General features: G+C 33.5%; 2 protein-coding genes across 4 annotated transcripts in view; one reads left to right on the plus strand and one right to left on the minus strand.

Annotated features, from left to right (window-relative positions):
• LOC111503106 (uncharacterized) overlaps positions 1–3,289 on the minus strand; it is a 56,771-nt gene extending 53,482 nt beyond the window's left edge. Inside the window, exon 1 of the mRNA XM_074171568.1 lies at positions 2,824–3,289. Within this exon, the coding sequence (XP_074027669.1) occupies positions 2,824–3,106 (283 nt within the window). The 5' untranslated portion in view covers positions 3,107–3,289. The remainder of the gene's footprint in view (positions 1–2,823) is intronic.
• Ubr3 (Ubr3 ubiquitin ligase) overlaps positions 1–25,531 on the plus strand; it is a 126,867-nt gene that overhangs the window by 99,050 nt on the left and 2,286 nt on the right. For 2 of the 3 annotated variants that reach the window (XM_074171341.1, XM_074171344.1), the window contains exons 9-25: positions 5,666–5,847; positions 5,927–6,066; positions 8,870–9,191; positions 9,509–9,749; positions 11,369–11,546; positions 11,633–11,911; positions 12,972–13,159; positions 13,218–13,445; positions 13,496–13,789; positions 14,855–15,007; positions 15,141–15,286; positions 15,344–15,509; positions 18,778–19,015; positions 19,066–19,281; positions 21,356–21,609; positions 23,499–23,852; positions 24,645–24,916. In XM_074171341.1, the coding sequence (XP_074027442.1) occupies positions 5,666–5,847; positions 5,927–6,066; positions 8,870–9,191; positions 9,509–9,749; positions 11,369–11,546; positions 11,633–11,911; positions 12,972–13,159; positions 13,218–13,445; positions 13,496–13,789; positions 14,855–15,007; positions 15,141–15,286; positions 15,344–15,509; positions 18,778–19,015; positions 19,066–19,281; positions 21,356–21,609; positions 23,499–23,852; positions 24,645–24,916 (3,851 nt within the window). The remainder of the gene's footprint in view (positions 1–5,665; positions 5,848–5,926; positions 6,067–8,869; positions 9,192–9,508; positions 9,750–11,368; positions 11,547–11,632; positions 11,912–12,971; positions 13,160–13,217; positions 13,446–13,495; positions 13,790–14,854; positions 15,008–15,140; positions 15,287–15,343; positions 15,510–18,777; positions 19,016–19,065; positions 19,282–21,355; positions 21,610–23,498; positions 23,853–24,644; positions 24,917–25,531) is intronic. The other variant, XM_074171342.1, reaches the window with a different exon arrangement.

The raw sequence follows: 25,531 nt of genomic DNA on the forward strand, positions 1-25,531 counted from the left end.
GAACTATAAAGACTGCAAAACAACTTCATTATATGAAATAAATGAAAAGGTCTGCAAACAAACAAAAAGAAAGCTAGGCAATCATCAATGATCTCAGGGGAAAAAATATTATTGCTCCTACGAAAACTGACCTAAAATCTGATTGTATTAACAAATATTACTGCACTGTGGCACATAACTTATCCAAAGATATGAAATCCAATATTAATCCCTTGACTTTTCTTAAAGACAAATCAGTTTCAGAGACGTTTTTTTCATGCCTACAGATGTTATGGAAATCAGAAAAATTCTTAAAGAAATTATTCCTTTGCACAAAGGAGGCGACACTAACAATCCTGCCAACTTTAGGCCCATTTCTATGCTACCTACCCTTGCTAAAATCATAGAAAAACTTGTTAAACAAAGAATTTTGATGTTTGTGAATAAGCATAGTATTATTAGTAGCAGTCAGTTTGGGTTTCAGAGTTTGAAAAACACGGAAGATGCTATGTTTCATCTACTGGAAAACGTTTATCTCAATTTAAATAATCGTGAAATAACAGCAGCAGTTTTTTGCGATCTTTCAAAAGCTTTCGATTGCGTAGATCATGAAATTCTGCTGCAAAAACTAGAAGTATAAGGATTTAGAGATATATCTTTGAAATGGTTCATATCATACCTATCAGAACTCACTCAGAAAGTCAAAATCCCGGACAACATATTCCATCTCCAGACAGTTACTTGTGATATTCCACAAGGATCGGTTCTAGGCCCTATTCTCTTTTTGTTATATATTAACGACCTAGCCCGCATTAATATAACCGCAGAAATAACCCAATTCGCTGATTACACTACTTTATTTTGGCATTGCAAGAATGAAAGTGAACTGCATGATTTGATCATCATGGATATTATAAAAATAAAAAACTGGTGTGATGCTGATCTCTTGTCATTTAATATCTCAAAAACTAGCATCATCACCCTCAAGTGCTCCACACTAGATATCTATCTGGGTACTCAATTAATAGAAAACAAAATGTCAGCAAAATTTCTGGGATTACAATTGATAAAAATCTGTATAATTCAGTATTCATATAGAAGTATTTGTTTCGAAAGAATTTTTTCTTTCGTATAATTCAATGTTTATATGAAAGTAGCTGTTTCAGGAGGACTTTCTTTCAGTTTGTGTCTGAAAATTACTTCTTTGCATGATCTACACATCCATGTATAGAGTTACTTCCTTCCTTTCTTTGGAAGACTCCCTCATCCTTCTTTTTTTTGTATCAAGATGGAGTAGTAGAAAGCCAAAAACTTTCTTTCCCATAAAAATTGGGATTTTGAAGGTCACATAAATAACCTATGTGAAAAAATTTCATCAGGTTGCTTTGCAGTCAGAGTATCAGCAAATGAATTGGGCACTAATATGGCAAAAAATGTGTACTTTGCTCTCATTGATTCCCATCTGAGATACGGTATCTGTTTTTGGGGAACGTGTTGCGAATATATGTTTGATAGGATGTTTGTACTATAAAAAAGAGGAGTTAGAAATGTGTATAGAGGTGGATTCAGGGATACCTGTCGACCTTTATTCAGAAGGCATAACATCTTGACCTTGCTTTCCATACTTATATTGGAAATGGCATGTCTGATGCAAAAAAATATAGGACGGAAATTTTCGCTGCACCACGACGAAATATCAGAAATAAGCTCAATATATGTTTACCGATTCCAATATCATCAAAAATTGAGAGGTCTTTCATATATACAATGGAAAGAAAATGTTTTAACCATTTGCCAATTGAGATCAAAGGCATAACATGTACCACTAAATTCAGAAATTTAGAAAATTTACAAAGCTTCTGATTTCAAAGGCCTTTTATTCTCTAGACGAATTCTATTCAGACAGAAATTTAAATTATATAAACAGTTAATTTTATTTACTGTGTTTCAGTACCTACTGGTATTTAAACTATGTGTTTTTTTAACTTTTTGTTCGATGTTTACATTTAGCTATGAACTGTATAGTTGAGAATGTTTACGAAGTTGATACTTACTTTTATTTTCTATAAAACGGTATCGAAATTATTGAACGTTGCTGGGAAAAGTGTATAGAACTGCAAGGAAATTATGTTGAAAAATAAATATATTTTTTCCAAAGTTTTTGTAGGGGTGGGTACTTCTGGTCCCGCTCTCGTATAGTTGAATCATAAAACACAAATTTTTAAAACAAAAGCTCATTCAACTGAATCACAAGCTAAATCACCGAGTTCGATCAACAAATAAGCTCATAACAAAAACTATTTTTTATGTTGGGAACATAATTAAAAGTAATAACGAATTAGTTCATACTTCTGCGTGATTATTGACACTGCCGTCAAAAACCATGTGTGTCTCAGAAATCAATCCTCAAAAACGTCATAACTAAGTAAATAATCGTAACGGTTTACGAGGTTATACCTTAATAAACCGTTAGTAACATTTTCGAGGTCATTCTTGAATATCGACTCACAAATGCAAAACAAGAAAATACTTCCACGAAATACTGGTTATCAACTTTTTTCGGTCCAAGAAATATGACACAGTAATAAAGTTTAAACTCAGGGTCAATAACTACAAACAGACACTGACAATAATTGGTCTTGCACATGCTAGGTCTGTCCAGTGGAGAACAAATTGATAAACAAAAGACGAAAACTTCCTGCATAGGTTATGTGTATCCGGTGAAAATGGGGTGATGCATAATCTATGATACTTTATTGTAATTAGAAGTACGTCTAAAACGTAAATACGTCAAATTCAGGAACATAATTATGAATTGTTCGAATTTGAAGAAACCATACTGACCTACTGCATCAACTTGTCCTGATATGCGGTCCAATTTCGCAGTGATTATCCCGATTTTTCCGAAAAGTTTTGTTTCCGTCTTGTCGAGAATCGGTATCGGAATATCCGAAAAATCTACGTGTTGATCGACAATGTTCCACGCTTTAGCTATCGCAACAACAACGTCTTTGGCAATTTGTATGATATCAAGTGCATCCTGGAGTCCAACACTACTACTTTCTCGCACAAACAACGAACATGAAAGCACTAACAGGATCGAAAATACACCGTATTTATTCGACATACTTCTGGCTCACATTTGTACGATTTTTGGATTTAGTTTATTTGAATTGCTGTCCTGGGTTTTACGGAGAGTAGGTATGTTCATTCAGCAATGAAAGCTATTATCCTTTGTTGCGAGCGAAGGTTGAATTTTGAATGTACTAAGAGTCTGAGGAGGCGAACCGCAAGCATGAAGCGATTGCCGATCGTCGCTCGACATCTCGTTATCGCGTGGCCCCCCACACTTGATTTCAGGGCCGGTCTAGATAGAGAAACGCCAGACAAAATGCGCACCAAAACATACTTAGAAAATTACGGGAGCGCAGTAGGGCAACATATTTTTTATTATTTGTTTCTAGGACATTACGACTTTCGAAGTCGAAATTTCGATATTAAGGTCGAAATTTACAAATTAAAGTCAAAATTTTGAGATCAAAGTCAAAATTTCAAGTTTAAAGTCGTAATTTCGAAATTTAAGTCGAGTTTCGAGATTAAAGTCGAAATTTCGTGTTTAAAGTTCGTAATATCGAAATTAAAGTCGAAATTTCGATATTAAGGTCAAAATTTTTAAATTAAAGTCGTGATTTCGAGGTTAAAGTCGAAATTTTGTCATTTTAAAGTCAAAATTTTGATATTAAAGTCAAAATTTAAAGTCGAAATTTCGAGATTCAAGTCGAAATTTCAAGTGCAAAGTCGTAATTTCATGTTTAAAGTCGTAATTCCGAAATTAAAGTCGAGTTTCGAGATCAAAGGTGAAATTTAGAAATCACAGTCGAAATTTCGAGATTGAAGTCGAAATTTTGAGATTAAAGTGGAAGTTTCGAGTTAAAGTCGTAATTTCGTGATTAAAGTCGTAATATCGAGATTAAAATCGAAATGTTGTAATCAAAGTAAAAATTTTGAGATTAAAGTCAAAATTTAGAGTTTATAGTCGTAATTTCGTGTTTAAATTCGTAATATCGAGATCAAAGTCCAATTTTCCAAATTGAAGTCGAAATTTCGAGATTGAAGTCGAAATTTTGAGGTTAAAATAGAAATTTCGTGTTTAAATTCGTAATTTCAAGATTAAAGTCGAAATTTTGATATTAAAGTCGTAATTTCGTGTTTAAATTCGTAATTTCAAGATTAAAGTTGAAATTTTGAGATGAAAGTCAAAATTTCGAATTTTAAAGTCGTAATTTAGTATTTAGATTCGTAAATTCGAGATTAAAGTGGTAATTTTGGAGTTTCAAAGTCGTAATTTTTTAAGTCGTAATAAAAATATCTGGGCTCTTCTGCAAGATAATTTTTGATGCTCTTGAAAAGGGTGAAAAGCAATGACTTTCAAGCAGCAAAATGTCATTTGATCTGTCATTTTTTTTATTGAATGTTATGAAATTTTGTAGAAGCTTGAACAAAATGATGGATCAAAACATCCATATTCTGTTTTTATAGATAAAGCGCTTATTTTGACGTTAATACGACCATACCCATTCGGGAAAGGACTCCGTGTACTTCGAATTGAGCATATATAGGGTCTTTCATTAAGCGCTTTCCATCTTTAAATTTGAATAAAACCAAGTTTTTGTGTGAGAAATCATCGAAATTTTTTATTCGTTTGAAAGACCATGCCATTATGTGTGGAATATAACGTCGTCCAAATGTCCGTCACGGCTTCTCCAATTTTGCATGACTAAGGCTGAACTTGACCGATGGCATGGGTCATACTGACTTTGGGGACTGTTGTGGTTTGTGACTAATTCGCATTCGCATACACCTGCGACTTGAGAAAACCCCACAAAAAAAAGTCTAACGGTGTCAAATCATACGATCTTGGTGACCAGTTCACACCACTTCCACGTGAGATGACCATGTCCTCGAATCGCTCGTGCAAAATGTCCTTGGTGTCCAGATCATCCAATTCGGGCCAAAAGAAGTTGGTAATCATCAAGCTATAGTGCTCGCCGTTGACATTGATGGCCTGGGCAACGTCGTTCTCAAAGAAATATGGACCTATGATGACTCCGTCAGCCCAGAATCCACACCAAACAGTGACTTTTTCAGGATGCGTTGGACCGTCTTGGATTGGTATTGGTCTTGGTGAATTGGTATCGTCCCGAATTCCACAAGTTTGTACCCATTCGTTCAGAAATGGGCCTTGTCACCGCGATGCGCGCGGTACGTTGCCCAAACAACACCCATTTTGATAAAACTATTTTGTCATTTACACATGTCGTTTAATGTTATATCCGTCCATGGTAATTTGGCAAAACAAGCTAAATGAATGACAACTAATTTGACATACTTACGTACCTTCAACAAGATGGGCGTAATCAATTTTCAGTATATTCTGGTGTAGTCCTTTACGGATGGAATCACATGCTGAAGTGTTCATCAGTTCGTCTTCGACATTGTCACGACGTTTCGGCAAGACCACTTGCCATTCTTGAAGCAAATGAAAATCTATTTCTGAAATTATTATTGGCATTATAACATTATTACCTAAGGAATTTTGTGAAATCTATCACTCTTTCTACAAAAATTTGTTATACTTCTTTTTCAATATGGCGTGTCTAATTTTTTTTCAATTATATTGTTGCAGGTAGCCTTCTACGAGATCTTGAACGGAATGTGGCTGAGAAATGGTCTGCAGATCAAGGGCCAAGCTATGACCTATATTCAGTGCAACTTCTGCAACTCCATGGTCGATGCTGATCTTTACTTACTACAGGTCTGCTCAACTAGGATACCTTCAGATACCTTTTTGAATACCGTTATAGAAAAGTGAGTCTGAATAATATTAATTTCCAACATGCAAGTTTTGCTTTTGTATAAGTTCTAAATAACCTCATGTATATTTTAGATTTCATATAAAAAAATGGATGAGTTTAGCTGCTTACCAAGGACCTCAGAATGCATATATGGAGGGTGAAAATGATACTCCAATGTTGGAGAGCTTTTTGATATTTATGGCTACACTCATAAGCGTAAGAACTAATCTAGGTAAGGATTAACTTTTTTTTTCAGCGTTTAAATAAATCAGTGTAATACAACAGTGTTTTTTAATGAATGGCAAAGGTTTTTCAACTGAAATTGAACTTTTTCTCTGAGGGTCATCGCAAATTTTTGTAGTTGGTTGTCTTTTTGATTTCTTCTATCTTCTGTAAAGGGTTATCACTATCAATCAATATTTCAACACCAAATAAACTCAAATAATTAGGTAGAATACGAATTATCAGATTTATGTAGTAAAATTATGTCCTCAAATTCATTCCAAATTCAATTGAATGGTTTTGAATTATAGATTCTAGTTTGAAACACCTTCGAGGAACAGAAAGAGATGAAAGTTGCCATTGTCTATTCTAACATATTTTTTCAGTGAATATTTGTCACTCAAATTTACAATACTCAGCAGCAATTTGGGGTTCAACTGATTTTTTAATAATAATGTATCAAAACATTAAAATAATCAATTCGTTAACAAAATACTTTATTTGTATTTTCCTACATGGTGAAGTATAATTTTCCATAACCCATGAATAACGATAGAAGTACGAAGAAAAACAATATAAAATCAGTTTACAAAAAAACTGAAATTTGGAAATGACTAATAATATGATTTTGAATCATATAAATGTCTACTCTTTGAAAAAGCTGAATTCGTACATAAATTCTCAAAAAATATCCTGAAAATTAATATTCGATTATTAAAACATTATAAAATGCATGATCATAATACAAAAATGTTCAGTAATTTTCATCTTGAAGTTCCCTGAAAAAATTAAATAATCTAAAACAGTTCATATTTTAAACATATATTTTTCATATATTTTCCAAAAACACTAAAGAAAAATTTTTAGTTCAATGATGATCATAAAATTATAATTATTTGGATGTTATTATTTTCTTATTATGGAAAGTTGTTATTAATTTTCACTTGAACATTTTCATTAACTTCCTCATATCAGCATAATTTCTGCCTGGAAGTTTTCTATCAAATAAGTAAATAAATGAAACACTTTTTTTCCGTCTCATTCCTGACTGATGAATTGTTTTAACAACATTTTGAATTTCATGTAATTTTCACAGTTATGATTAACGAAGTCAAATATCTTTTTTTGGGTTCACTACATAATTTATTTCATCAAGTTCATCATGAATAAAAAAGCATTGGCAAAGAAACGTTTTGGCTTCCAACTTCTCTATATTTATAACGGGTATAAGAGGTATAGGCTCCGCTTTAGATGGCCCATGAGCAAGGTCCAATTTTGGCACACTCTCTCTAACATATTGACCGGTATTTCACGTATAAATGCTTCAATATTGGCTTCCAGAGCGTCAGTCGTTGCTGGTTTATCCCTGGAGACATGAGCCTTAACATGACCCAACAATAAAAAATCCAAAGGCGTTAAATCAAACGTGAGATAAACTGTTCAACGAAGGCGGCTCTTAATTGGGCCATTGTTTCGCGTGCCGTTTAGCATGTGGCACCGTCTTGTTGAAACCACATGTCAGGCATGTCCAATTATTCCATTTTGGGCAACAAAAAGTCTTCAATCATCACACGGTAGCGCTCGCCATTCATATTAACGTTCCGGCCATTGTCGTCTTTGAAGAAGTACGACCCGATGATGCCACCGACCCATAATCCACACCAAACAGTGACTTTTTCGGGATGCATCGGTAGCTTTTACAATGCTTGTGGCTGGTCTTCACTCCAGATGCGGCAATCTTGCGTGTTAACGTATTCATTCAACCAGAAATAAGCCTCGTCGCTGAACACAATTTTTCGATAAAAATGTGGATCTTCCTCCAACTTTGGCAGCGCCCATTCACCATAGACGTTGTGGGAGGTCGTGTGGCTTCAATACTTGCACCAGCTGTATCTTATAAGGTTTTACACTCAAATCCTTTCGCAAAAATTTCCACGTAGTAGAGTAACAGAGGCCCAATTGCTGCGAACGGCGGCGAATCGACATTTCACGGTCATCACGAAGACTGGCGAATACAGCCGCAATATTTTCTTCGGTCCTCACTCAACGTATGCGTGTTGGTGATTTAATGTCCAATAATGTAAACTTGGTTCGAAATTTAGTCACAAGCTTCCGAATAGGCCAACGAAACTGCCCATAAATTGGAAGAAGTGCACGATGCACTTTCTTCACCGAGCATGAATGTTGATAATAAAATTCAATAATTTGCAAGCGTTGTAAAGTCGTAAGTCGATTCATGGTTAAATTATAGATCAAACTGAATAAGTTTGACAATGACACAAGACACGATTCACGCGTGATTGATCTGTCAAAAACAGGGTTGCCAAAAAAATACCATCAAAAAAATCACTCATTACAAAAATAAATTAAATCTGAAAATCTTCCAAATGAAGGAAGAAAGTAATCAATTAAAAAAATGTGTGGATCATGCAATAAATCACTTGTAGAATTACCATTTCAAACATATTTTTTTCTTGAAAACCACATTCATTTTGATAAAATCCATATATTTCTTTTTTCTATATTTTTCAAAGAGACTATTGGCCTCTAATTTTCCGTATCTTCATTATTATCACTTTTAAATATAGTTTTTGAATGTAGTAGTAGTAGAAAGCCAGCCAAAACATTCCCAAAAATGAATCACTCCTGAAAATATAACCATTTCAATTTAAACCAAACACTTTCTTCCTCAAAATATTAAAATTTCACTTTTCTCAGGAAATAATTTAAAACGTTCCTCATTTTCCTTGAGGTCCTATTTATTAAAAATATTGATAGGCAGTCCCACATAAATGTATTCAACAATTAGTCAGATATCATTTCAGGTTTACCTGAAACTGATATGAACCGCTTGGAGATGGTCACTCTTCTCTGCATGGGTGACAAAACTCACTCCCAGCTGATGGAACTGATGCCAGAACGTTGCGGGACTTCTCAGGTTCGCGATTTCGAATCTTTGCTGGACGAAGCTGCCGATTATCGCGCCCCAGCCCTAGAGGCTAGCGGCAACATGCAGCAGGGGATGTACGTGCCGAAACCTCAAGTATGGGAAACCCAGTACGATCCCATTCACGTATTGCTTAGAGCTGTGCATCGAAGAGATTATCAGTTTTCAATGGATAGATATGCCCGATAGTAAGTATTGTCGTAAATTATAATAATTTTGAAGATTTATTTAGCTCTGTTCTCGGATTATGTTCGAGAGCTCCTCGAACATTATCCGAGGTTATTGGGTTGCGCAGTTCATTAAGCTCAGGGTGTCGAAACTCTCTGCTGAAAGCGTCGAATTGCGCTTGGGCTGGATGTTTGAATTGAATGACTGCGGGTGTTCAAAAATAATGAGGAATGTGTTTCCATAATCGTTATGGAGTTAATATTATAATTTGGATGTTGAATTTGAATTGATGTTTTGATCCCAAAGAATTTGAATATATCTTCACCTCTTGTTTCAGTTCGAGGCATGCAGGTAAACTGAAACCAGGAGTGATTCCCTGGGCACCATTTAGGACACCCACTGAAGTCTGTGGGGAATACGAAGATCCCCGCCAGATTTTAAAATCCAGAGTGTTTCACGCAGCATCTTTAATCATCCTTTATAAAGCTCTCAGGGGACACGTTAATGAACACGTAATGGCCTTGACAGTGTTTCTGTTGGAACAAGCTGTTTTGATATCTGCTCAGGACGATAACAAGGTGAGAATGTTTTCTTTTTATAATGATAGTAATGAAAAAATAATCAAAATATTGTTGAAACAAGTGACGGCGAATTCAATGCATGGGCAAGTTTTTGAATTTAACAAAATATTTCTGATAGATTGCTTCAATCAATAGAAATGGACCAATAGAATAATCTATGCGATCAATTAGTTGAATTATCTATGAACAATTTGTTCAGGCCAGTCTCAACTCCCTACACAGTAGGTTAATGGACTGACACCTATCAGAAAACAACTACTCCCCTGGCTAATACCACGAAGGGCGTTGGATTATATCCGACAGGTGTCAGTGCAGGATTCTTCACAGAAGTTATTCCTGCATATGCTGTTGACGATACAACTGCCGCAAAAGATTTTCAATTATCGGAACACACTTGCAGACCGGTTTTGGGCTGGTTGGCCACTCGTCAGTGCAAGGTAGTGTATATCATCGACTTTATGTTGATCGCCAACAGCATATGCAGGAATAACTCTGTGAAGAATCCTGCACTGACACCTGTCGGATATAATCCAACGCCCTTCGTGGTATTAGCCAGGGGAGTAGTTGTTTTCTGATAGGTGTCAGTCCATTAACCTACTGTGTAGGGAGTTGAAACTGGCCTGAATGAATTGTTCATAGATAATTTGATTTATAGCAAGTCTCCAAGTATGCCCACTGACTATATGAGAAAATCAATCAGTTGGATCACCAATGAAATTAAAAACTCGACTGACATCCAATGTCAGGTTTATGACATAACCTTAAAAAAATATGATAATCTTAGTCTAATTAGCAAGTTATACCTAATATATTTTTGAATAAATTTGGTAGACATGAGAATAGATTGTGGATTATATTTCATACCGCTTGATTATTAGGGTGTCCCTATCCAGATATTTTTTTGGATTTTTTTTTTGTTTTGGTATCAAATATGATACCAGATAGAAATAATGTATAAGGCAGAACAACATTTAACGGATCACCTGAATAAGAAAATGAATGGTAGTAATAAATAACCTGTTATAGTTCAAATAATAAAAATACTTTTTTCTGTTTGTCAAGTCTTCATGTCTATAATTACTGATTTTCCAAAAGTTGGGAAAAACATTGCAGTACTTCAAATTTTGTATAATTTACAAGATAGAGACATCAAATCGCAACATTTGGATGACGGAAAGAGGCAAACCATAACAGTTCTAAATTGAAAGGGTATATTTTAGGAGAGATGAATTTCTTGCCAAAGAAATTTTTTGGCCTTCTACTCCATCATCTTGATAAAAAAAGTGTGGTAATTTTCCAAAGAAAGGAAGGAATCAATTTCAAAAAAATTAACTATACAAATATGTGTAGATCATGCAAAGAAGTAACTTTCAGACACAAACTGGAAGAAAAAGCCCTCGAAACAGTTATTTTCATATGAATATTGTAATTCATTGTAATTCAATGATTATATGAAAATAGGTATTTTGTTTTTCTTCCAGTTCGTGACTGAAAGTAACTTCTTTGCATGATCGACACGTATTTGTACATAACAGTACTATTTTATGAAGTTTTGTAGTCATATTATTTTCTAAGACCAACAACGCAGACTAATATATATTTCTTCTCTATTGCAGGATACAAAAATGTGTTCGACAGCACCATCATCACAAAGTCAAATCAACGATATGGATATAGCTAACTGGTATACTGCAGATTCGTTGTTTGACAATTTGAAAACTACAATAAATCGAGTTATTTTAACTCCTGAAACTCCTGATCCTGATTTTTCTCCGATAACTTACAGCTCGGACAGTAAGTATTTTTTTTTTGTTCTATAATATTAACAATGAGGAGGAGAGGGGTTTGTATGAGTTTCTTCTATAGCTAGAATATTTTAGGTGATTACGATTGGGATGGATCCGAAGTAGACACTGAAATGCCTGATGTGGCTGTTGATGAGAGTTTACTTATGCTGGGAGAAGGTTGTTCTAGTTGGAACGAAAACCAAGAATCTGAAGGAAAAGAGATGATGGTGTTCCGTCCTTCCTCGTCAGAGAGAGAAACTTCCGTAGTAGAATCTCCTGAAGGCAGTATTTTGGCATTGCCATCTACATCTTCGTCTGACGTTATGGAAGTGGACAGTCTCATGAGTGTAGCGGTGCCGGTTGATAACTTGGGTAAGTTCCCCTTTTTTCACGAAAACTGTGTAAGTTTCATTTTTATTCAACATATAACTCTCTAAATAAACTAAAGACACATTTAACAAAATAATGAAATATTGAACAAAAAAACACCGTTATATCGATTTTTATTATTGAAACTATATGTCTCGTAGTAAAACCCAATATAAATATAACTTAATTGATATCAACTCCAATAATATTGAGATCTAGGGCGAAACTATTGAAATTGTGGAGGAATTCAAATACCTGGGCTTCATGGTTGCCAAAACTTTGAACTTGAAAAAACACTTCCAGTATATGTGTAATAAAATTTCTGAAAAACTGTTTTTCTATATTAGAATTAGTAGACAACTAACCTATTATAATTTATCAGAGTAATATCAAGATGCTTTTTAATTCGACTTGTGTCTGACTCTCAATACATTTTGAGTAATCAATATTGGAAATTTTTAAGTGCTATATTGTGCTATGTAAATACAAATTGTTTTTGTTGTCTTTTTCTGTCCTTTTTTGTTGTATGTATATTTTATTTAACAAGCTCTCAATGCCTATAATTTTATAGTATATAGTTTTTCGAGAACATTACTTGAATATTTATTACCTGACTAAGTAGCGATAGCTAATATGTGTAGTTTTGTTTTTTTAATTATTTTAACCAACCTTTGTCAATAATATATGAATCTACAGACAATATAGAATATTTTGACTTTGACTATGAGCAGTACACATTAAGTTTATGAATAGGTATTAAAAACTGAAATAAAAATTGAAAACAATTATAAAATATTGAATAAGAAGACACAACTGAAAGAATCAATATGAGTCAACAGTCAAATGTGAAATTTTCCAGATTCAATATAAAAACATTCAGATTATTCTGGCAATAATAATAATTATGTAATCCTGTACTATTCATTAAAGTGCATAATTCAGTTTGACATCAGCACTATTGTGAATAAAGTTAATATTCAACCCATATGAATATTAATGAATGAATCATTTTATTGCAACATGTATATCTTGATTTAATCAATCTGACCTGTATGAAATGCAGATTCTCCAAGTCCCACGGAAACACCTGCTTTACCTCCTCCGTCTTCTCTACCTGCTCTAATTGCTGGAAACGAAGTAGGTAGGACAGTCCCAAAGGCAAAACCAGTTACCGCCAGTAGAGAATTGGTTCCAACAACGTCACAAAGTCACAGAAAACCTGGTCGGACAAGAAGGAAGCAGGCTGTAGCTGTGAGATATTTTAACGTTTTTTTTTAGGGCTGGGGTGATAATCATTGTTTGTTTCTAGGGAGCAAGCAATTATCCGCCAACTGTTAAAGTGAATGAAAGCATAATATCTTTACTTCTTCGCCTTCATTCTCAACTATCCGGTGCTCCGGACAGTTACAATCCTGACGAAGAAGTTGAAGCACCCTCTACTCCAAACGAAACTCCTGTCGGTGATGGAACCTTTTACATTGCCAAACTCTTGAGGAAGATGTCGTCTGTAGATAGCAGCTGCAAAAAATATATAAACGTAACTACTAACATTTTTTGTGAAATGTTCCTATATACTTGTAATTTCAGGAAACGAGATTGAAACTGTGGCCGAACCAGAAGGAACGTGAAGAAGCTAAGAGGCAGCGTGAAGAAAGCGAACGAGAAGAACGACGTAGACGTGCAAAGGAACGCCAAGAAAAATTAATGAAAGAGTTTGCCAATAAGCAGAAACAGTTCATGGAGAAAGCCATGGAAACTGATCAGAATATAGATATGGAAGCAGAAGAGCTGGTTAAACAACAAGAATATGATTGTGTTATTTGCAGCCAAAGTACCCCTAGCACAGAGGACCATCCAATGGGACTTGTCGTACTCATACAGGTAGGAAGTTGAATCTTACAGGGTACAAATTTTTGGTGATCAAGTTCTGTAAAACTTTATTATGTGTATTCTAAAAGCTTATTTTTTTTCAATTTGATTTTTCCCACTTGAATTATGGAAGAATTGGAAATGAAGGAAAGTTTTTGGTTTCAATGAAATTGGAACTCGTCCATAAATTATTGATTAGAAAATAGTTGAATAGTTCTGGTTCCATCCTAGATTCCTTTCCTAATATGTTTTTTTTTAGATAAGCTTTCTTTCTCATATCAAATATCTAAGAAAGAAGAGAAATAAAGAATTAATCGTCTTCTGGGTGTTTCTTTGCTGAAAATGTTTTCTAAAAATATTTCAATCAATCGATTAAATATACTTTATTGTCTGAAGAACTACATCTTGTAGACAAAGTCATAAATAATATGTAAGATATAAAAATCTACATAAAAAAAAAACATACACAATTTAAACAAAATACAATAAACATAAGCTAAAAATGTGAAATACACTGAGATATTCAGCTGGAAATAACAAGACATAGAAATAAAAGTTGAGATTCAAGTGAATCGTCAAAATACTCCTGAACTGAATAATAGTATTTAATGAGCTACTTATTAAAATTTCAGACTTAGCATTTCAAGCTCTAAATTTAAATGAACATGAAGCTGCAATTTTTGGCAAGCATTGAAATGCTTAAGTTAACGAAGTATTAGATTTGGAGGGTTGTTTTGCTTTTTAGATCGTTCCTTTCTGAAACCCAGCAGGTCATAATATTGAATAAAAACCATTCCAACAACCTTGGTCCCCGTACTAGTTTGTGCTAGTCCTTCATTGGCTGTTTGTCACTATATGTATTGTGATGCCCAAGGATGCTATCATCATATAGCGAAACAGATGTCATGGTTTTGTAAACTCTCAAGTGGAAATCTCACATTGAAATGAGCTCGACCTATTTATAATTTATCAAAATATAGTTATATAGTTCTGGTTTCAACTTTGAATCATTTTTAGATTGATGCAAAAAATAATTTAAAAAAACAACTGAAAATACATTAAATTTTGTTATTTTAGGCAACCAGCGTTATAGGTCATCGAAGACGGCAAGGTCAGGAAAGACCAGTTTTACCCACTTGCGAGGATGAGAGAGAGTTTTTGCGAAGAGATGATACTTTATCAGGGGAGTTCGATAAGAGAATATATGAGCTTGACAGACATTTTGATCCGGTTAGTGTCTCTTCCTGTGATTTGTTTCATAAATAATGTAAAACGATATTATATGAACTGTTTTCTTCAACAACTTTTCTTTAAAGATTTAAACAGATTTGTCTCAACTGTTTTTTAATGAATATTTTTGCAGCAATCTTGGTTTCTGTCTGTAAATCTTGGATGGGATGGAGGCGTTCATGTACAGACATGTGGACACTACCTTCATTTATACTGTTTGAATTCCTATTTAATATCTTTGAGAACCTTACAACGTTCCAACACCCTGTCCCCAGAAAAGTAAGCAACTACTCTTTGATTTTGTGATATAGGTTTTGATACTTTTGAATCTTCTAGGGGTGAATACTTGTGTCCCCTCTGCAGACAACTGGCTAACTCGGTCTTGCCTCTAACTGCCGAACTGGGTGATAAGACACAAATGGTACGAGCAAAAAAAAATGAGAGTATGTCTTTTGTTTTGGATGAACTTAGTAATTTTTTGAGGGAAAACGACCAAAAACCGGTAAGTTTCACAATTCCTTTCAAGTAGATGCATTTCAACAGGGGTTCCACAAGGTTCTATCTTGGGACCTCTGCTCTTTCTAATCTTTATCAACGATTTACCCTATGATGAAACATTTACCTCTTTCATCCTCTATGCTGATGACACAACCCTATTAACTACCTCCAAAACTGTGACCAATGTTGTGAATAGATCGAGTGAAGCACAGACAAAAGCAGAAAAATGGTTCGATGCAAATAAACTTTTTATTAACAAAAGTAAAACACAAAATATGATCTTTACATTAAAAAACACTAATGATTACGAAAACTCATTGAAAAGTGCGAAATTCCTAGGTGTGTATCTTGATCCAAAATTGAAATGGGATGAACATATCAACTATACAGCAAAGAAATTACAAAAAAATTTATATGTACCTAGAAACTTATCAATATGTGTATCTAATGTGACACTACGAGCTGCATATTTTGTTTTATGTCTTTCACTCATAACTTATGCCATTATTGCATGGGAGCACGCTGCGGAAAGGCATAGAATTTTCAGGTTACAAAGAAAGGCAATTAGAACTATAGATGGAGTTTATTATAAAGATGATTGTAGAACATCTTTCATAACAGTGAGTATTTTAACATTCACATCATTATACATATTAGAAAATTTACTCTATATAAAATCGCATATACCTCAATATGAATCATTTGAAAATAGACATGAATACGACACTAGAAATAAAAAAGATATTATCTTTAATACATGTCGCCTTGAAAAATGCCAAAGTGGACTGAAGTACTGGGCTGTGAAATTTTATAATAAACTTCACGAGGAAACAAAAAAATTAACTACTAGCGAATTCAAACGTAAAATAAAAGAGTATCTAAAGCTCACTACAGTATAGATGAATTTTTACAGGATGACCTTAGTATATAAATACACAAGACGAATCATGATAATATTTTTATATTGTATTCACCTTTAAATCTAGTTTCGTGAAATTATTTAATATTGTTTTAGTGTGTAATTTTAATATAATGTTAATAAGCTTATTTTATGTTGTATCTTTGTTTGACTTGTGTGAATACTGTAAGTATATTAACACCAATAAAGTATCTATCTATCTATCTAAAAATCTATAAACCATAACGTTAACAAAATATCAATTCTATTTATATATTGAAAGTATGCACTTTACTGCAGAATAAAAAAATCACTTTGAAATTTATAGAACATAGAAATAAATGTACATGATCATAAACAAGACAGCTCAATAATCTGCAAACAAAAATCTCGAATCTGCATTTTCTAGAAAATCTATATTTTGCAAAGGAATAGTTGTATATTGCAATTGCACATTGCATTGAAGTTATAAGATATGAAACACTACGCCTATGAAAAACTATTATTATCAACTCACGTATCTAGGGTATAAGTCTCGAAACACGAATGGAATATATTGCATTGACAAAATGAGTGTTGACTTTTTTACTTTTGCATTGGAAAGAGATTGGCGTATTTTGTCATATGTAACATAGTCGATTCGTACTTCAGGAATTTACTACTGCCATTTTTTCGAGCTGAAATCACTATTTCTACATATTGTTGTTCATTTTAGAGAACAATAAAACAATGCTCGACAAGTTTCTGATCTATTTCAATCATTCGATTTGAAGCAAATAATTTTTGTGGCTACTCATTCATTTGGAAACTGTCTTCATAATATATTCATTAATGAAACCTTCAACATTTGGAATATATGGTGGGTTGCTTAAGATCATAAGTGTGAAATGATCGAACTGCTGGATTGCAACTCACATGTAGGAACATGAACAAGTAACAGTCCTAAAATCAAAAGCAGAAGACTGTATCTGTATCTCTCTTCTCTCATGATATTTTCTTTCACCATTTCAACAACTCTTTTGCTTTAATATCAACAAAGTATACAGAGGGTGCTTCCCAAAAACATAACTTTGAATAATTTAAACTTTTCTTTTACCTCTCATGTAGAAAATCTAGTGTAAGGCCTACCGAATAGCTCCATACACATAGAAATACGAAGACTGGTAAAAAATAAGGTGAATTTTCATTTTTCTAAAAAAATATTTGTTTACTCATCAATTTTTATTTTGTCACCTCAAAGTAGTCCCCACTTATATATAATATACTTGTACTAGCGTGTTTTCCAAACGATTTGGTTTTTATCTTCACAATTGTTGCGAAAAGCCATTCTTGGGAACACCCCTCATGCCCAATATTTCAAACAAAAAGTACGTGACATGAACCAACCGTTATGCCTATATTCTCTTTCCTAACAATATCATCCATTGTTGATGTGTTGGGACGGATCTGAATCCCCTTGTTTTTTTCTTTGGAGATATATCTGTTTAAAAAAAATCTGTTTTTTCCGTCAATCAGCTGTCGCCCCCATACGAACGACAACTCTCAGAAGTTGAGAAACTTGTGCGAGCTAATGACTAACGAGGTCTTACCTTTTAACGTGTGATTCCTAACACATGAAAGAGCGTTGCTATGAATGAGAATGTAATAATGAACTAGAATTGTGGGAACGAATTCATCATATGGTGAAAGAAAAATGAAATATGTCATTTAGAAATATCCAGACATTTTGTTCAACACTGCAGGCCATGTACACATTTCGACCATTCATTGTAAATATTTTCCTCAAATTATTATATTATGTATTTTTCTTCTCTTAGTTCTTATAAAAAAGCATGGTGTCCTTGTTAAAGTAACATGTTCTCATTGTTCTAACCTATTTCAATAATTCAAGTTAGAAATGAAATATTGAGTATAAATACAAATTGCATTGTATTTTCAGATACCGTCCTTTATATTATTGCCAATATTTAAACAAATGACCTTCTATCATCTCCTTCAGTTTGAATCGTGACTTGTAAGATACCCTGTATATATGTAAATATTCAGTCTATGTAAGTTTTAAAAAAATGTTTAAAATATGTTTTTCCGTTAACCAGATGTCGCACCCCTACGAACGAACGACAACCCTCAGAAGTCGAGCTAAGGACTAATATCCTTCATATTATACAGCAAAATTAATTTTAGTGTTTGTTCCAACCACATTTGACGAAATACTTCACTTGCCTTTGTAGATTTTTTTAATTCATAGTCTTGAAAAACATATATTTGAATAATATTTTTGACAGTTTATTAATAGCCAGAGAAAAAATGTATTATTATTTCAGAAATAACAAAACATGTTAAATCAACCCTTCCATTAGTCTAAATTTTTTAGAGTACGTCTGATATGGCTGAAGCAATAGGAAAAGTTATGGAAGACATGACTAGTAGCACACAATTGAAACCAATGTTCAAGCCAATAAGCGAGAATCCCATACCCCAAAGTTTGTTTCTGTTTGTCACTTCTATAGCAAGGACGAATCTAGAAGTGGAACTGATTCAGAGAGGCGGAACGCTAGTGGTACCTTCGACTGACCCTACAAATCCTTTGTTACCTAAAAGAGATTGCATAGGTAAGTGTCTACTTTGATTAGATTTCGGGTTTCATCATATTTTTTTTCAGTTCCTTTACTCCACGTTCTTGCCGTTCACGCTAGAGTGGCCAGGGTGTTGGCAATGTGGCCAGCCTGGATGACTTTCCAACAGCTGTGCGGACTACCTGCAAAAGTGCCTATTACCACATTGGCTCCCATCGAAAGAGAAGTTCCTTTGTTGTTGAGAGATCCGACTGCCTTGTTGTTGCAGTTCATTCTGCTGTTACCTCTACACCTAGATCAAAGTGAGTTATCCCGAAGAAACAAATTTCACCAACAAATGTTTGTGGTGGGGGGAGCAATGTATAAGAGTTCCTTGCAAAAACAGAACTATTTACTGAAAATAATCTTGAAGAAAAAAAGATCATGTCACACTAATCTTATATATTCAGAAGATCTTAGTAATATTATACTTTCATAGTTTATGTATGTATGCATTCAAAAACAAAACATTTGAACTGAACTGAAGTCTACAAAATTATTTTTTTTGCAAAAAATGATGGGCGACTGCTGATTTTTCAGGTCTTCCATATTTTAAATGTGATAAGTGTTCTTAATATCTAATTTCAATAGATCTTTTTGTTTGTCCATAATATTTTGCATCACAGTCGTTGTTCACGCCATCTTTAGTCAGGCCCTGTGAATGTCGAGAGGAGGGGGACGTTCCTAGCACCCCAATCTTCGGGACTGGGGTAGTAGACTATTAACAGCGGTAGAGACAACGCACTACTCAATTTTATAATACTTTACAATATTTTTCTGTTATAATTTGTGTCTTGAGTTGAATAAAGCCATTAAAATTCAACGTGCTTAACCTTTAGGCACCTATAAAACAAGAACGCAACAGTGGTTACATTTGATTTTTTAAATTCCAGACTTTTCCGAATTCTCGACTTTGTCTTTGGGACTTCCTAAAAGGCTCTGTAGTGTATGACTTGTTTTAAAAACCACCTTGATACCTAGTTCCTTGATAATCTTTCCAAAGTACTTCGTGTATTAGTGCTATGGAACTGAGATATATCTTGGTTTTTGTCATTTTTGAAAGTCGAGATTTTGTTCATTCTTGACCTAAATTTCTTAGGTCCTGCGATTTTTCTCATTCGTTCATATTTGACAAGAAAATTCACATAGTGCACAGGGGTCTGTCTTGGGGCCACTCTCATTTATCATATATATTAATGACATATACCCTTATGATATGGTGTCATAGGCGGATGATGCTACCTATTTCTCATCACAAAAAATATTGATAGTCTCCATACAATTGTCATCCTGATTAAAGGTAAAACTAAAATGTGGCACACTACAATAAGTTTAAACTGAATAGAATGAAAACTGAAACCATTATCGTCTCCAGTCATAATAATATACGAACTGGAAGTTCTGTAAATTGGTCTAGTCATAACAAGAATCGATGCAAAAAGATATTCTCCCATATTCCTCCTTAGGCAGTTGAGACGGAATTGTTACGAAGGTGTTCTACTTAACATTTACTATGCTCTCATTCATAGTAGAATTTTTTATGGCATTATTTTATGAGGTAATTCCAGTTCTGGAAGAAGCATTGCAAATGTTTCGGGCATTCGACTACTGCCAACCATTTTTCATGAATATAATATAGTGCCTTTACCATCTTCATATATGTATTATTGTTTATTGGAAATTCATAGAAATATCAACACTCTCTCTCACCAAATCTGGCCACTCATTGAAAATACCCAAACTGTGTGTGACAACTTCCAAAATGAATTTTTTGAACTTAAATCTATATAATGAAATTCAGTCAAACATAAGAAGTCTTAAATTCAGTCAGTTAAAAATCAGAATGAAACAATATTTCAAATCTAGATATTTTTACTATGTAGAATTACAAAATCGCTTTTGATATTATTATTGTTGTATATAATTATAACGTATATGAAGAGAATGTTAGTTATTAATTTTTGTATTGAAGATATAATTGTTGCAAGTTTATGATATTGTTAGCTTCTTTGTGAAATGATTTGTTTGTGCTATATTTTTTTCTTTTTCAATTGTTCAATTTCAAGTGTTTGTTTACTCATGAGTACGTCTAGATATTCACAACCTAGTGTTGGATATAAGACTTTATTTATATGACCTACTCAAACATTATGTATCATAGTTAAATGAATCTTCTGTTTATCTATGCATATTTCAAGAAAATTCAAAATTCAAACACTACTTCAATTATAAAAAACTTTTTGGTGAAAATACTCACTGATTACAACTCACAAATAAATAAAATTAGATGAAGCTGACTTTTTGCTCTGTTTTTCAACACATCTTTTTTTTTTTCAGCTTATTTCACTACGACAGTTCAAATGGTATACAACCTCTTGTATTATCAAGTAGTTGCACAAGTATCATGTGGCCTGACTGGTGCTGAGAGACTCAGGGCAGCTTCTGGATCGACACCTGGACAAGTCAGTTGTTTGAGTGATTCGTTGAATCTTATAAACGAATGTTTGGGTCATACAGATCTGTACATGGAAGACGACGGTGACGGTTCCAGTAGTAAGCCTGAAGTAAATATAATTGCTCTGGAGCAACAGGTACGTTTTCTACATAACTGTTTTCTGATAAGACTGGTTCATACTGAATTTCTTATGAAGCATTTTGAAAAATATATAGATAATGATATAACCTATTCAATAAACAAGAAAATCGTGGAGCCTTACGAATACCCTGTAATACATCCAGAATCATGAAATAATATATATATAATATTTATTTATATATGGCATTGCCTATTTTTACAAAATAATTAACAAATTCACATATTTAATATAACTGTCAGCTAGATGTAAGGAAAAAATATTGAAAAAAGCAGTCAATCAATTACGATCTTTTCAGTATTTATAAATGATTTCAAAGAAGAATTAAAATGTTCTGAATCCACATTGTATTTGCAAGTCTCAAAATTCTACCTATAGACTCGTTATGACCATAGTTGGTATGATAAAACGATACTTTGAAGATTTCTATATTTCTTCTTCTCTTTAGATTCACATTTAAAGTTATAAGGTCAATAAGTTCCGTCGAAATAATGATTACGTTGTGAATTAGTGTAAGATCCGATTCTAATCTTCTATGAGCCAGAGTATTCAAGTCAGGAATGTAAAATATAATTTTATAGTTATATTAATCAATATGATATCCCAGTTTGTATGCAGAGTACCTTAAAAACTTGTTTTGAACACTTCCAAGCTTATCAATATCCACATTCTATAAGGGGCGCCAAATTGTGGAGTTGAATTCCATTATTAGTCTAACAAACGATCAATATATGATTTTTAAGGAAGAGAGAGATAATTCCTTTGCACTCATTTGTTTAACTTTTATGGCAGATTTTTCAACTTCACAATAATCTTTAAGATTATGAGAACAGATGAAGTTGAAAAAATATGAGTTGTTTCCGTTTTCAAAGGATCACTTGCAAAACTTTCTGTTTATCATTATGATATGTGAATTCATTAATTCATTTTAATTAAGAAAAATAAAGTAAAGTGACTACAATTTAATTATTATGATGAAAGAAATCCATAGGATATGGTACAGGAAAAATACTTTTATTTACAATGTTTTAAAATTTCTCAAGAGATATAGGCACTAGTTAAGTAGAAACATGTCTTTATTTATTACAAAGAAACTGTAATGTTTCTTTTCTCCTCTAAATTCACATAGTTTTCTACTAACAAAGCGTAAAAAAATCCTCATTTATATCTAAATCAAAACTATTTTCATTCACATAACACCAGACAATCACAACAGATTAAAATTGAATTAACAAGACTGAATCACTGCCGTTTTTCGAAAAATTATGGCCCTATTTTATTCAAAAAACTACCAGAAGATATAAAAAACTCAAATACAGCTTCGTTTACAAATTATATGAGGAATATCTGTCTGGAAAACACTTTTTATAGTATCGATGAATTCTTATCATTTGACTTCGAAACTAACTAATATTTTGAATTTACAATCTACGTAAACAGTGATATTTATATTGAAATTGTTCACATCTCATTTGCTTATTTGTTTATTTCAGAGGAAGTCAGTTGAACTTAATTTTTGGCTTACCCAGTTAAGTGTTGGGTATTGTGGCAATGGAAGTTTGGATTTGCAATTCGTATAAGTGTGTAAAAATCTATATATTCTACAATGAATCATTAGAGCGATTCACATAATTTTTGTGGCACTACCAGGTTTGAAGATGGGCATAAGACAGCCATGTCTTACAAAATACAATCAATAAAAAAATCCAAAATATGTGGTGTCACGTGAATGTGTTCCCTGTACACATTGCTTTTTTCTTATTTTCTTAATGTGTTTTCCCAGACTACCAAAATTTAAAAATTGGATAAAACCTACAAAAAATATTCGTTCCCTAAAAGAAAATCCAGTGAACAGCGTTTACTAATTTTGATAATACACGTTCCAGGTTCAGAAGCTGTGCCTTCCGTTTCTCCGAATAGCCTCTCTTCTGAAATACCATCTTTACCAGCAGCCGCTTCCAGATATTCGAGGTAGTGAGAATGAATTCGTTCGTTTGGTGTACTATCTGGAACTCGTTACCGAGTCGATGGACTGGGATTGCTTCAATGCCGCAGTGGCTCTCAATTGGCCCCAAAACACTTCAATGTCAACTGCCTCACCTCAGTCCTGGTGTGATCAGATGGCAGCCTTCATAAGCAAGAGTCAGATTGCCGCAAGGAGTTTTCTGGTAGATCAGCATATTTTGTGGAACCCTCCCAAGTTGTTGGAACTACCAAGAGAGTATGAAAAAATATTTACGGTAAATATATGACTTTTTTACATTTTTTTGCATACACGGAATTGTTGGATAAACCCTCTCTTTAAATTAACGAGCTTTGCAGCTTTGGGTGTTTCTACCCCTTTTGATGAAAGAGAGCGTGCATGATATTTGTTCATGTAATTGAGAGGGATAGCGATAGACTAGTAACTACTAAAGTAGCTGGCGGTAGACTTAAGAATGGATGCTATGATCCAGACATTTTGGTCCTTCATTAGGGGCAGAAATATTGACGTGTGCCATGAGAAAATTTTGTTATGAAATGAAAATCCTTTGAATACTGTTACAGAAAATTCTGTAACAGTACTTTAGGATCATTCCCATATTGATTTCAATTTAAGAGCCACCGGTGGCTCAATATGGGAATGATCAGAAAGTACTTATCTATATATATACTGGTTTTTCGGGTATTTGATCCGTGTATGTGATATTATTTCTAATTTCACCGACGTTTCGACAAAATCTCATTTGTCATTATCTAGGTGTGCTATTATGTGTTCAGAAGTTTTGTTGACCTGCTCAACTCACTTCTTACTATACTGGTAAAACGGTATTCGTTACGTGTTCAGATATAGAGCGTCCATAAACTCTCTACTACCTACTACTTAAATATTGTTGAGTTTTACCTGAGTTCTTCTTCTTCTTAGTTGACCTCATCTCCCCGTTAAGGTATCGAATATGAAATCTGATATATATATAAATATACACGTGTTTCGGGCTTTTGGCCCACCATCATATGTAGGACAAGTATAATAATGAATTTTTTTTTTACAGTATTATCATGAAAGACCATGCAGCCAGTGTCAGTCAGTGGCACAAGAAACAAGCATATGTTTATTGTGTGGGGCCATCGTGTGCCTCAAACAAAATTGTTGCAAACAGCAAAACGTTTGCGAGGCAGTGGCTCATGCTGCGGAATGTGGTGCTGGAACTGGCGTTTTTCTAGTCGTCACTTCAACATATATAATTGTTATTCGAGGACTTAGGGCTTGTCTTTGGGGATCCCTGTATCTCGACGATTTTGCTGAAGAAGATAGAGATTTGAAGTAAGTATAACTTTCTTGAGAGCAATTCTCCTTCATACTTTTAATTCTGGCGAATGTTGACAACACACTTGATATAACATTACTTCAAATCTTTTTTTTTGTTAGACAATCGTACTGGCTCTTATTATCAAAAGATCAATATATTATAATTCAAATTCAAACTTTTATTTGGTTCATAACAAAGGTACAGTTTTAGAACATGTCACAAAATACGATAAAATTGACATATGCTCAAAAAGTAAAATATAAAATCTTCAGAAGATACTTAACTGTGCAATAAAAATAATAATACAGTACATACATACAATCGTGCAAGGTATCTTTGCTCTATGGTCCAGAAAATGAATGGAAAAAGTCATTAATACCACATAGGGGAATTTCTGTAAGTAATGTCTTTAAATGCTTTTTGAATTCAGTGAAGTTCAGAGAATGTACTGTGAGGTGGGGCATTGTACAATTTAATATCAATAGTATCGTCTATTCTTTGTAACCGGGTTTGAGATATAATCAACTATTACTATTAATGTTTTGTTTGACATATAGTAACTTTACAAAAATTAACAGAGAGTAAAGTGTCATCATTTTCAACGTTTTAAAGATTGGTTTGCAGGAGTC

Source organism: Leptinotarsa decemlineata, unplaced genomic scaffold, assembly GCF_025532065.1.
Source record: "Leptinotarsa decemlineata unplaced genomic scaffold, Ldec_3_MD MMD2_tig00000010_RagTag_RagTag, whole genome shotgun sequence".
NCBI classification, from domain to species: domain Eukaryota; kingdom Metazoa; phylum Arthropoda; class Insecta; order Coleoptera; family Chrysomelidae; genus Leptinotarsa; species Leptinotarsa decemlineata.